This window comes from Chironomus tepperi, unplaced genomic scaffold (assembly GCF_022539635.2).
Source record: "Chironomus tepperi strain 1889 unplaced genomic scaffold, CSIRO-AGI_Ctep_v1 contig_335, whole genome shotgun sequence".
In the NCBI taxonomy this organism is placed as follows: domain Eukaryota; kingdom Metazoa; phylum Arthropoda; class Insecta; order Diptera; family Chironomidae; genus Chironomus; species Chironomus tepperi.
The window spans coordinates 2,112,837-2,125,277 of NW_027226457.1; the positions used below are offsets into that span (position 1 = coordinate 2,112,837).

General features: G+C 31.2%; 5 protein-coding genes across 5 annotated transcripts; 1 reads left to right on the forward strand and 4 right to left on the reverse strand.

Moving 5' to 3' along the window:
• Position 1: 1 nt before the first annotated feature.
• LOC139093288 (uncharacterized) lies at positions 2–849 on the reverse strand. Its single transcript, XM_070643969.1, has 2 exons — positions 647–849; positions 2–590 (listed from the first exon to the last, which is right to left on the reverse strand). Exons 1-2 carry the CDS (start codon positions 767–769, stop codon positions 51–53), a joined length of 663 nt encoding a protein of 220 aa, XP_070500070.1. The 5' UTR covers positions 770–849; the 3' UTR covers positions 2–50.
• Positions 850–914: 65 nt separating this feature from the next.
• Positions 915–2,323, reverse strand: Prx5 (Peroxiredoxin 5). The gene is made up of 5 exons (XM_070643960.1): positions 2,151–2,323; positions 1,927–2,035; positions 1,769–1,868; positions 1,549–1,679; positions 915–1,486 (listed from the first exon to the last, which is right to left on the reverse strand). Exons 1-5 carry the CDS (start codon positions 2,247–2,249, stop codon positions 1,368–1,370), a joined length of 558 nt encoding a protein of 185 aa, XP_070500061.1. The 5' UTR covers positions 2,250–2,323; the 3' UTR covers positions 915–1,367.
• Positions 2,324–2,642: 319 nt separating this feature from the next.
• On the forward strand, positions 2,643–4,297 carry mldr (mitochondrial ribonuclease P catalytic subunit). Its single transcript, XM_070643991.1, has 2 exons — positions 2,643–3,870; positions 3,932–4,297. Exons 1-2 carry the CDS (start codon positions 2,684–2,686, stop codon positions 4,251–4,253), a joined length of 1,509 nt encoding a protein of 502 aa, XP_070500092.1. The 5' UTR covers positions 2,643–2,683; the 3' UTR covers positions 4,254–4,297.
• Positions 4,298–4,924: 627 nt separating this feature from the next.
• On the reverse strand, positions 4,925–5,689 carry PolZ2 (DNA polymerase zeta subunit 2). Its single transcript, XM_070644173.1, has 2 exons — positions 5,125–5,689; positions 4,925–5,062 (listed from the first exon to the last, which is right to left on the reverse strand). Exons 1-2 carry the CDS (start codon positions 5,572–5,574, stop codon positions 4,955–4,957), a joined length of 558 nt encoding a protein of 185 aa, XP_070500274.1. The 5' UTR covers positions 5,575–5,689; the 3' UTR covers positions 4,925–4,954.
• Positions 5,690–10,864: 5,175 nt separating this feature from the next.
• On the reverse strand, positions 10,865–11,665 carry LOC139093319 (larval cuticle protein A2B-like). Its single transcript, XM_070643998.1, has 3 exons — positions 11,627–11,665; positions 11,417–11,561; positions 10,865–11,331 (listed from the first exon to the last, which is right to left on the reverse strand). The coding sequence occupies exons 1-3, from the start codon at positions 11,636–11,638 to the stop codon at positions 10,865–10,867; spliced, it is 624 nt and encodes a 207-aa protein (XP_070500099.1). The 5' UTR covers positions 11,639–11,665.
• Positions 11,666–12,441: the final 776 nt, after the last annotated feature.

The window sequence follows — 12,441 nt, forward strand, 5'->3', positions numbered from 1 at the left end:
ATTTACGTTTTTTTAATTCTTATTTATTTTAATTCAGTAGGACGGACGACCTATAGCTCAAACTTTCCTTGCAGTCCAGGGCCTTTTTTGATCTTCTTTTTCTTCTTCTTATTGTCTGTAAATTTGTCAGTTTCTTGACCAGCCTTTTGACTTATTTCTAGTAAATCACGAACACTATTCTCTAGAGGATATGACCAAAGTCGTTCCTCATTCAAAAATACATTTAAGTTCTTCTTCACAAACTCATATTCCTTTGTTGTAACTTCATCCAGTAAGTCTAAATTCTTTTCGAGGAACATCAATGAAATTTTAAGAATTTCCTTCCAATTCTTATCTGGATCAGTTCTTTTAATCTTATTTAATACTATATAAATATCATCTGGAAAGTTAACAAGGAAGTCCATAAACAGGCAAGCATTTTCGATAAACAGAATTGTTTCTTTTGGAACTTTTTCTGCAGTTTTAGCCCCTTTCGGTTCCTTGTTCTCATTTATGAGATCAAATGCCTTTGTTAATCCAATGACCATCAATTGGAATCTATGCTCATATTTTTGATTATTTGCAATCATTTTGAGTAAGGTGAAGTGTTCCTGAAAGTATAAATGTTATGGAATTTATTGTCTTAAAAATTTTGATCAAAACTTACTTCTCGTCTCCTTGCGAGCAACTTTTTCGGGAATGTCTTTAACTTATTGTAAATTTCGTCATCATTTGCTGATGTTATAGTCAGCATAACAATAAATATTGATATTCTTAGCCACGTGTTCATGTCTCAATCTTTTACTTCCAATAGAAAGTGAAAATTCCACGTAATTTAGATCGAAAAAGTAAATCTTGTTGTACACAACAAGCGGCTCAACGAAAATGATAAACAATAATCAGGGCTGCAATGAGGTTCAAGTAAAGTCAGGGGATTATACTTCGCTACATGCTTATTTATTTATGGAATTACTTTATATGAGTTTATATTTAAATTTTAGAATAAGGTTTTATTAAGATTTTTGGAATTAGAAAGTTTTGGAACTGGATATTGATTGAGATTCATATATAATTCAACATAAAATATGCGCATAACATGCATGCAATATCCAAAAATATGAATAATTTATTTTGAGTCACAAAAAATCCAGTAAATCTCAATCAACGTCCATTCCCAAAAAGCCTTTTAAGTGGATTTTTCTGTGCTTCAAAGCGAAATTTCGCAGTGATGAGTCTTCAAGACAATCTTATTAGTCAATAAATTCATAAAATTTCACCAATTGGAAATAAAACTTTATCAAAAACCAGCTATAAATTTTAAAACAGAATCCAAAATTGTAATTGACAAAGGGGAAGCTTAAAGGACATACTTAATGTCACATAACAATTTATAATTTCAAACGATCAGCTAGAGAGCAGCTCAATCCTGTGCCGTCTGGTTCAACATTCAATTCCTTAATGATTCCATTCTCAATAACCATTGAATAACGCTTTGACCTTAATCCACCTGTAAAGTAGGAAGGAAATTGAATGAATTAAAATTCTTAATTAGATTTATTTAGGACTGACCTAGTGGAGGTAATTCAATTGAAAGATCAACTGCTTTAGTGAAGTTGGCCAATGGATCAGCCAGCATGCGAATTTTTCCCTTTGTTCCGAACTGATTTGCCCAGGCACTCATGACAAATGGATCATTAACGCTAAAAAAAATAAAATAAATTAATTATGCATGCTGTATATTTTTAAATTGTTCTTGAACTTATTGGACTTTTGCGTGACTTTTCCGTACCTGACACAAACAATTTCACTGACTCCGCTGGCTTTAATTTCAGATTCTCTCTGAAGATATGATGGCAAATGAGTCTTGCTACATCCAGGGGTGAATGCACCTAATATACAGAAATTGACATTAAATTTAATTAATAAAATATTCATGAGAAAACTTACCTGGAACTGCAAATAGGATGACTTTCTTATTAGCACATAAGTCAGCAACGTTAATTTTATTAGCCGGTGAATCTTCAAAGAGATCAATCGATGGAACCTTATCGCCTTCCTATAGAAAAAAAAATTAATTTTACATCATCAAGTCTGGGATTATGAAATATCAGCAACATAATCAGTTCTAAATGAATATATTGTTGAAAATTATGCAATCTCGAATTTTTCACCTTAATTTGAACCATTTTTGTTGTTGATATAGAGCGTGTGATGTTTAGAACCGATTTCCACAAGTTAGAGTTATTATTTAATTTAATTAATGTATTCATTTATAGGGAAAGAAAATTTTATATTTTGAAAAACAAAAAATAAGACCTTGAATTGTTAATGGAAGAAAGCTACGCCTTTCTATTGTTTTGACTAAGTTTGTTTGTTTCCTTAATTACAGCGCATTTACTGGTGATTCTTCTGTCTATCTTAATAACTATGATTCGATCTGGCTTAAGCTTCTATACCAGTCATGAATGAAGTGATGTACATGCTAATATATCAATCATTTCTATTTCAAAATTTAACGAACTTTTGAAATTTGAATTTTACTATGACTTTTCGTAATGTTTTCCCTGCATTCATTGAAAATAAACAAAAGATCCAGTAAACATCCGGCAATTAAAATACATTTATTAAACGCCATCTAGACATAATTATAACACATTGCAAAAGTCATAATAAACAGCTACAAAGAAATGTAAACAAAACAAGCATGCTAAGAAAGTCGTTTCAGTTTTCCGCTATTTATTTTCGCAATTACGGAAGAAGTGCATTTATACGTGCAAAATCAGAGACTTTAGAAAAGGTACTTATAGATAAGCCAAAGAACATCAAATGGGATACGATAAGAAATGAGATAAGGCTGAATGAAAAGACAGTAAATGAATTAAATATTGATTCACTGATTCTATCAAAATGTTTCAATGGAGCACAACTGGATGTTGCCTTATCATATATCAATTTCCTTCAGTCAAAATCGTTGACGATTAATGATGCATCGGTGAGCAAATTAATTAGATTGTATTATAAACATTATAGTGCTAGTAGAGAAGAATTAACGAAAAGTCAGGAAGAAGAAATTCTCAAATGGTGCAAAATAATAATCGATAAGCATGAAGTCCTCGACGCATCGACAGCTGAAAACATTGTTCATGGACTGTCCCTGACACATCGATGGAAGGATGCATTTAAATTTTTCGAACATATTAAAATGTCAGGAAAGGAATTGACCGATTCTGTCTATAGCTGCATACTGTCAAAAGCTATTGAAGATGATTCCAACACCATTATTTGGAACCTTTTAAATGAGATGGCAGCTAAACAGGTCGTACCGAGAAGTTTTGTGTTTATTCAGTGGTTTAACAAGCACATCAATGATGAGGAGAAAATTGATCAAATGCTGAAGTACATCAGTGACAATCACATTCTATTGCCTGAGATAGACATACAGAATTTATCTGATGCTCTTAAACCAAAATATACATGCTCATTTGTAGCCATCAATCGAAATGGTAGATGTCCATCATGTTCTCAGAAACTTCCAGGAGTTAAGCTTTTAGAAACAGAATTCAATAAATTAGCAACTCAGTTCCTTGAAGAAATTTTCATCCGAAATGACGTATGGCTTAAAACGAATCCTAGTGAAATTAAAAGATTTAAGGAATTTGTAGACAAGACAATACCTTACGACTCTGTCATAGATGGACTTAATGTAGCATATTCACAAGGTGACAAGCTGACGCCAAAAGTTTACTCGAAGATTCTTGCACAAGTTGTCAAGTCATTTGTGGACAAGAATGAAAAATGTTTAGTTATTGGACGGAAACATATGAAGTTCTGGCCAAAAAAGGAGATGAGCTATGTAAGAGAGAATTCGATGCTGTTCCTGACTGAAGATTTGTAAGTATTACTGGATTACTTTACGATTGGATTAAAGTTTCTAAATATTTTGCATTTTTAGATCCAACGACGATCTCTTCCTACTATATGCAGCCCTTAAAAGTGGACCAAACACAAACATATTTTCAAGAGATTTAATGCGTCAACATTCACATTTATTGAGTCCAAAAATGAAGACAGTCTTCAGGAGGTGGCAGCAAGAGCATCAGTATCAACTAATTACAGCACAAAAGAAAGTAATTGTTAGGGAACCAATTACATTTGAGCTTAGAGCACATCGGGTGAATTCTGTATGGCATTTACCATTCACAAATGAGAATATTAAAAATACAGTAGATACTTTTAATTTACCGTCATGCTGGTTATGTCTCAAACGAACGTAAGAGCTTAGTTATAGTGTATAGAATAAAACAATTAAAAATTATGATTGCTTGATCTTTTGACCAAAAATATATTTTATCTTAAACTTTTAAATTTACAGTATTTCTTAATAATCTACACGCTGTCCAGTGCTGAAGATGCTGTTATCACTTCGTCGCAAATATATTCCAAATCCTTCAAGCCTCGTCTCAAAATATCGATTGCCTTAACGTTGCTAACTGTCTGTATTCTAAAATTGAGTTTTGTCTCTTGTGGATGAGGTATTGTATAGCCACAAAACTCCACTTCGGGATAATTTGCAATGATGTGCTTCAAGACATTGCCTAATGTATTTCCTTCATTTTCTATAACAAAAGTCCGCGCACTTTGCGAATCATTCTCACTGGATGATAACTCTGTGATTTTTCCCATGCTTATTGTTCTGTCCTGTAAGTAAGAATTACGAATAAGTTGTTAATTAAAGGAATTTAGTGATTTTTATACTCCATACCTTCTTTTGTTTACAAACTATTTAAAAACATCAGCGTGAATTTCAAATTTTTAATTGCCGTTACGATATTTTAAAATCAGAAGTACCTGAAAGGAGTAGTTTCCTGATCTTTTGAGGATTAACAAAAACTTGTCATGTTAATATTAAATTATGTAGTTAACATTAAATGACTATATATCCATAAAAGGTACTTTTTATTGAATATCTCTTAATTTAAAATTGTTTAACATAAATCGACATAAAGTTCAAGGATGATGTTATTGGTAAAATCTCCGCTTCGGCATCATTCTCTGTGCTATTTTCTTTTATCCATAAAAAATCCTAAAATATATTAATTGATGTTTAATAAAAATTGCCATGTCATGGATGTTCAAGTCATTTACCTGATGCTTTGACTCATTGCAGATGTGACGATAAGACTTTTCCTTTGTATGCAGCAATATCTTGAACTTGTAAGATCTTGAAAATTTCTTCAAAACTTTACATTTTGTCTCCAAATCATAAATTGCTTTTCTGAAGTTTTCGTGGATTGACATCAAGAATTTATCACTATCTGATATTGAAAAGTCTTTGAGCTTATCAATCATGAAGGATTCTTTGTGATTTTCATTGTAAATAAGGACTTCTACTGTATCTAATTCACTTTTGTTTATTAAATCATCAATTGCTTTTATTGATTCTTTCAAATACTCATTTAAAGGCGGGTAGATTGAACAATACACTGGCAATCCATAAGCTTTATGTTTCCGGAAGATTTGTCGTGGATAAATTGATCTTAAATAAAGTATTTGAGTGATGTAAATCTCAATAAACTCCGTTAATATACGTGACATTTGATGAATATTTGTGTTATGTCTGTTCTTGAGATGATGATAGATATGATGATGCTTTTGTGCTTGTTAATCCTCGTTAATTAAGCAAAATTTAATAAAAATTAGAAACAAAATAAAATTTGATAAAAATTTCGTTATTTTTGAAATATTTTGAATTTTTTAACGAAAATTCTTTCGTCAAAAGTCACGTGGTTAGAACATTCTTAACGGACTTAGAATGCAAAGTTTAAAATGAACTTTTCTGAATTACAGCACAAATAACAATTGCGATTCTCGTGTAGTTATGAAATTTTTCTCATTGAATTTAACATTTTCAAATTAGTTAGACACCAACACAATAGTTGAATAAGTGTTTAAACTACTTAATTTAGTATATCATGCCTTAATCTACACATTTTCATCCCAAGACTTAATAATAACAGTCATAATAAAGACTTTCAGGCGTGGTGTTAAAAGACAAATTATTTCATATTGCAAATTTTGTATATTGCTATTGTATCAGCAAATTTATGACTGCTGTCTATCTGCGAGGATAAACGAGAGAAACATTAGGTCATTAATTCATAGAAATTATGATAATGGAAGTTAAAGTGTTAGAAAATGTAAATACCTTCGAAATGGTGATGTCGAAAAAATTTAGGAAATATTTCAATTTAACGGTTTTCAAAAATTTGAATTTTATTTTTGAAATTTTTTGGGAAAAATCTTTTTTTATTGAATTTTTAGCTTTTTAGGAAATAATTCTTCAGTTTGTTCTATCTACTTTATAAAGCATTAAATTTATTAAAATTTACTTTACTCTGCACTTAATTGTGAGTCATACTAATAAAATTATTCATGATTCTTTAATTTTGTTCATTTATAAACAAAAAAATGCGGGAAAACTTTGAAATGTCAAAAACCGTTGATTTTTTAATAATTACATATTCGTGATCTCTGCGTGCATTCATTATAATATTAATACCTATTTCGTCGAGGCACTACCAAATTACTGCAAATAGTAAACAAATCTCTGAATATTAAGTCATGAAAAATTTCATCAACCATAAGTGCGAATTCACGATCATGCATACACATAATATGCTTCCATGCAGCATGAATACATGAAATGAATATAAAAAGATATTATTTTACAATTTAATATTAAATGCCATTGACCAGACTAGCACTTTGTCCCTCACCATAACCTTTTGCATGAATATTATAATATGAGCAAAAATATGACGTGCTTGTTTCTCAGACTCGTTACATGTAACCTTGACTTAATAAATCATAATAACAATAAAAAATCTTTTCTTTGCTTTTTCTCTTTCAATTTCATTTCTTTCCTTCACGTGTTTACATCTACTGCCTGCTTTTTTACCTTTTCTGTTGTTTACCACTCATTGGCTGTGATCCGTTGTCAATATATTTTGGTATAGGTTGCAAAAATAAATATATTAACGTGGGATGTTGATGAATTTTGTCAATGACATTACGAGTTTGACTTTCTCATTCTTAATCGAATTTACTACCTAATAAAATTAATGAACTTATCATTATTCACTTCTCGAGTGATGTCAGGGGCTAAGGATGAAGCGCTTTTAGAAGTGGTGAAACATGTATATTGCTAGAAGCTGACTAGAATTTCATATGAAATCAAGTTAAAGATTAGTTTACTAATTCATACATGCGATCGAGTTTTGAGATGGCTACTAATTTACAATACCGCATTTATGGTAAGCTTTGCTAGTAGTCTCAAGTAATCTTTAACGTTCATTTGAAATTTGAATAATATATATTGTGCATAGTTGAAACCCCCTTTTCATACAAAAGTTCAGTTTGTTTTTGAACTCCGAAGAATAAACATCAATGTAAAATTATAAATCAGTAAGGAACTCGTTTCGATTAAACTATATTTATATTTTATGTTTATATAAAATGAGAAGTTGTTATAAACCCTTTCCTCAGCTACAATAAGCCGATACTCAACATATGTAAATCAATGTAAACTAGTAATCTTCTTAGCATGCTATGCACAAACTTCCGAGAAGATAAACAAGTGTGAAATCATCTGCAGAATCTCTGCCTTAACATGCAATATGTGGGGTTTAATATTTATACAGCATAAGAAAAATAACAAATTACTTATTCACAGATTATTATATTTAAATAAATAAATTAACTTTTTATATTCTTCTCTTGTTGTTGCTCCTATTGTCTACGTAATAAGAAATCAATTCATTGTATTACATGCAAAATGTTCATGTATGTACGTACAGCGCCGTATGTACGCGTTTTGATAATTTAAAAAGAAAGACAAGAAAGAAGAAATGAGAGAAATATGGACAAGGACAAATGAAAAGTGTAACAACAAGAAAAAATGCTTTAAATGCAATAAATATAAAATGAAATGAAAATAAAAGCTATATGCTTGACATAACTTTCAATATACTAACAAAGAGGCTTTCTTTACGCAATTCTTTGTGCATGCCTTTTGTTTCTTCTTTTTAAAATCAACGAGATGAAAATATAAAATTAATAAGTGCTTAAAATGACATGCCGTGGCACCTAGTAACGCTTTTTGAAAGTCAAATTTGGAATTAATTAATTTATGCAATAATTTAATTGGTTTAACGGATTAATTAAAATATTTTGAAATTTATGAACTAAATTTTAAATCCTAAATGATCGTTAATCACAAAATCTCCAAAAATTCTCTTAATTCTCAAAGTTCACTGAAACTAAAGTATTACATTCACTACAATTTATACACTTTTCACAGCGGAGACAAATTGATGACAACGTTAAAGAATTTATGATGTCCACGACACAATGAAAATGCGATAAAAAGCATCCACGAGATGTTGTGGAAGTGATGAAAGGAAAGAGGTAGTTACGATTGCATTCATAAATAGATCATTTATATTAATTTCATCTGGCCTATACCCAAGAGCAACATAATATTGTGAAACAGCTTTAAGGACACATTCTTAATGCACTTTAATGCCATTATTATTGTTGGTTAATTGTCTTATTTTCTGTAAACAGAACACGCATGTCGAGTTATTTAAGGATTAATTTGTTATTTTTTAATGGGCTCCTTTCATGTCGCACAGTTGACTCTTTTCCGATATGTGCAAGTTCTTGTCATGATTTAAAATAAGCTTTTTAATCAGAAATGCTTGAATAATTTATGGGATTAAATTTTACCTGCAGAAATCGGCTTGTTTCTTGTTTTGTTATGCAACGATGGCTCAGATCTACTTGAACTATAAAGTTCAACTTTTGATCTATGGATTGTAAACTTTTGAATAGCAATTACCTGCCGGATAGTTCTTAAATTCCCGGAAAAGTCCATTAATATAAAATTTATTGCAATTTATCTGCGAATCGATCAACAAAATGTACAAATTGCAACATTTCAATCGATCCACAGTACATTCAATATTTTTACGAACATGAATTCATAATCCACAGATAAATCCATCAAAGTCAATTAGCAACTCCTGTAAGATTAAGCAACAATTCATAAATCAAGCAATCGGACTAAAAAACCCATTATCGCATGTAATATCCTTTCACACAGCTCATATTTGGCACCATGTATGTACATTGCTGAAATTACTGCAATAATTTTAATTTCGTGAACATGCAGATTTCATTAAAATTCACAAAACAAGCTTTGAAATGTTTGGCCCTAAGAAGAAATATCATTGATTGTCTGATTTTGGACTTGAGTGAGAGTAAGTTGAAAAAAAATTCAATTTAGATATATTAAGGAGATAATTTCATCCGCAGCTACTGCAAAAAGTTTGGTAGATGTGATGGATTGTTGGTAATGGAAACGCATTTTTTTGCGTTGATATGAGTTTGAAATATTTTTATGGAGGGGTTTACAGCTATGAAAATAAAAATCAACTTGTTATACTTGCATATACAATTTGAATATTGAATAACCGTTGCAAATTTCACATTATAACATTTGGATTTCAAATGACATAAATGTCTAACACAAGGCCATAGACTGACAGGCAAATGGACGATATATTCCACTTCCTTAAATAATTACACCCAAAAGTTAATAGAAAAATTGTCGTCATGTTGGCAATTGCGATCATTTGACTAGATTTATTTATTTATTTCGTAAAACTAATTTACTTTTTCAATGAAACATAGACGATTTTTCAAGATCTCATTAATGAATGAATGAGCGAATGTGTCAATTAATCCAATGAATCAACCATAAAAGCAGCTAAACAGTCGAGTGTAGAGAAATAAAAAACAATCAACCGAAATCTTCTTATAGCCAATTTTTTTTGCAAGCTAATTATACAGTTGTTAAATAATAGCATGACTGTGATTTAAATAATATATATCAAAATTTTAGACATAAAAGGCTGGATGTCAAAAAATTATGGTTTAAATTAAGGCAAAGCAAAAAATGAAATGGAACTTTAACCTTTTCAAAAAAATGTTGTCCAAGATCATTTATATTAATGTCATAATCTCTATGTGGGTTGATTTAATTAGCCATGCTTTTAATTAATGACATTTTAAGAGTGTTTTGAGATGTAAATGTAACTAAAGGTGTGGAACTGTTGGTGTTCTTTGTTTTGACATCTTTCTTGACAATCTGGAAATTATTAATAGTTACTAATTCTTACAAGAAATTAAAGCAATAAATTATGCAATCTAGAATCCATTGAAATAAGATTTGATTTGCTGATTCAGTATACTAAAGATACAAAGTTATAACGTCCATTTGAGATTTAAATAATATTTATTATACTTAGTTGAAAACCCCATTTCATAAAAATATTCAATTTATAGTTTAAAACCCTTTTTCATACAAATATTCAGTCTGTATATGAACTCCGAAGAATAAACATCATTGTGAAATTATAAATCCATAAGGAAGTCGTTTTGAGTAAACTAAATTTACCACAATTACAAAAGCCAATAAAGTAAATAGATTCAGTAGTAATTACTACAGTTAGCACGATTTCAAGTAATTCTGGAAGATTTTTAAATATAATTTGATTCTGAATGAACATAAAAATGACAACATCAATAGCTATGGTTTTAAATATTCATTGTATTTTGATTTCATTTTCTTCTCAATAAATAAAAATTCATTTGACAGTCTAGCATTCTTAACAATCAACATGAATGAATCAAACAACTAAACAAAGGTTCTTGGTGGTTGGTAAGATGGATTTTAGGAATATGTACAATTTTCTAAAGGATTCTTTGTATCACTTTTCAGCACTTAATCCACTCATGATGACTCAAATTCGAAGAAAAGTTCTTAGTGGTGGTAGTAAGCTGGGGCAGCGTGGTGGGCAACAACTGCTGGTTGGACAGTCTTGACGATGGTTGCTGGTTGGACAGCCTTGACGTATGCAGGTTGGACAGTCTTGACGATTGTTGGTTGAGCAACAACTTTGTGGCCAAGTGGTTCTCTTTGGACTTGAGCGTTGAATCCATGGACTGGATCAGATGTGTAGTGAACTGTACGTTTGTATCCGTCGGCGTCAACGAGTGAGTAGTGTCCTTCAACAACATCTCCGTTTCTTGTTTCGTGTTGTGACTTGCTGTCTCCGGTCAAACTATCTTGGACATCATAGGCGAATGAGTATTGTGGGTTGTGGTCGTAGTCTTCAGCGACTTTGGTGACAACTGGTTGAGCGATCTTTGTGATGACTTGAGGGGCAGCATATGCTGTCTTGATGTAGGCTGGTTGAGCTACGACTGCAGGGGCAACAGTTTTAACAACTAATTCATATAATATTTGATTAATAAATCATCACGAAATCCTTTGAAAATATTTAAATGATCTAGGGAGTGACAATTTACTTACCTGGGGCAGCATGGTGGACAATTGGAGCATGATGGACAACTGGTGCTGAGTGGACGAGTGGGGCACCATGTGAGTATGTGTAAGCTGGTTGTTCATAGACAACTCCGCAGCTTGCGACGGCAACGAGGGCAAAGAATGAGAAGAACTAGGAAATAAGAGATTTTTAAGGTTAGAAAAATTCATAAAATTCTAATAATTTAAAGAACTTACTTTGAATGCCATTTTGTATGATATTGCTTGATCAATGTAATGCACTGAACTGACTTTTAATCAAACATTGTTGATCGTTTTATAGTCAAAGGACTCGCGTCGCAAATGCATCATGCGAATGCCTCCCTCCAGAATTTTTTCATACCGAACATTTTTCTCAATGCGAATCAAAACAGCACAAATCATTAAAACATACCATTGAGATCAAAATAGTTCCAGCATAAAAGAGATGAGAAGAAGAAGAAGAAACAGCACGAAAAGCTTGATTCTCTGTTTTGAATTTTTCTCCATTTTTCTTCTTTTCAGCCGGTCGCCCTACCTGCTACATGTTGTATATACTATTTCTCTCACGATCACGCTCAACAGGTTATGCTGCTGACTGACTGTCTACTTAATGTTGTTGCTTGTTAAAAGAACAATTGTTTGCATTGAGACAACTTTTCTTTATCATTTATTAACATTGAGTCTCGTACAACATCGCGAATTGTGAGAAAGAGGAAGGAAAAGTACAAAGACAAGAGAAAAATGCCCGCGAGAATTAAAAGATTCTATGAACCATGTTTCCTGGAATTTCTTCTATGTTTCACTTTCATTACTATTTTAATTAATTTTAGACTTGTACCTAGACATTGCATGCTCATCATGCAATTAAAAAATGTTGTCTATTTTTGTTTTGTGGGAATTTAGTTATTCATTAGTCATCAATCAGCGCGTCGTTTCTTCCTCATTTGAAGGTTTTTTCACATACACACGTATGCATGGAATTTCAATATTTGCAGACCACGCATGTGATAAAATTTATTACATTAATATTT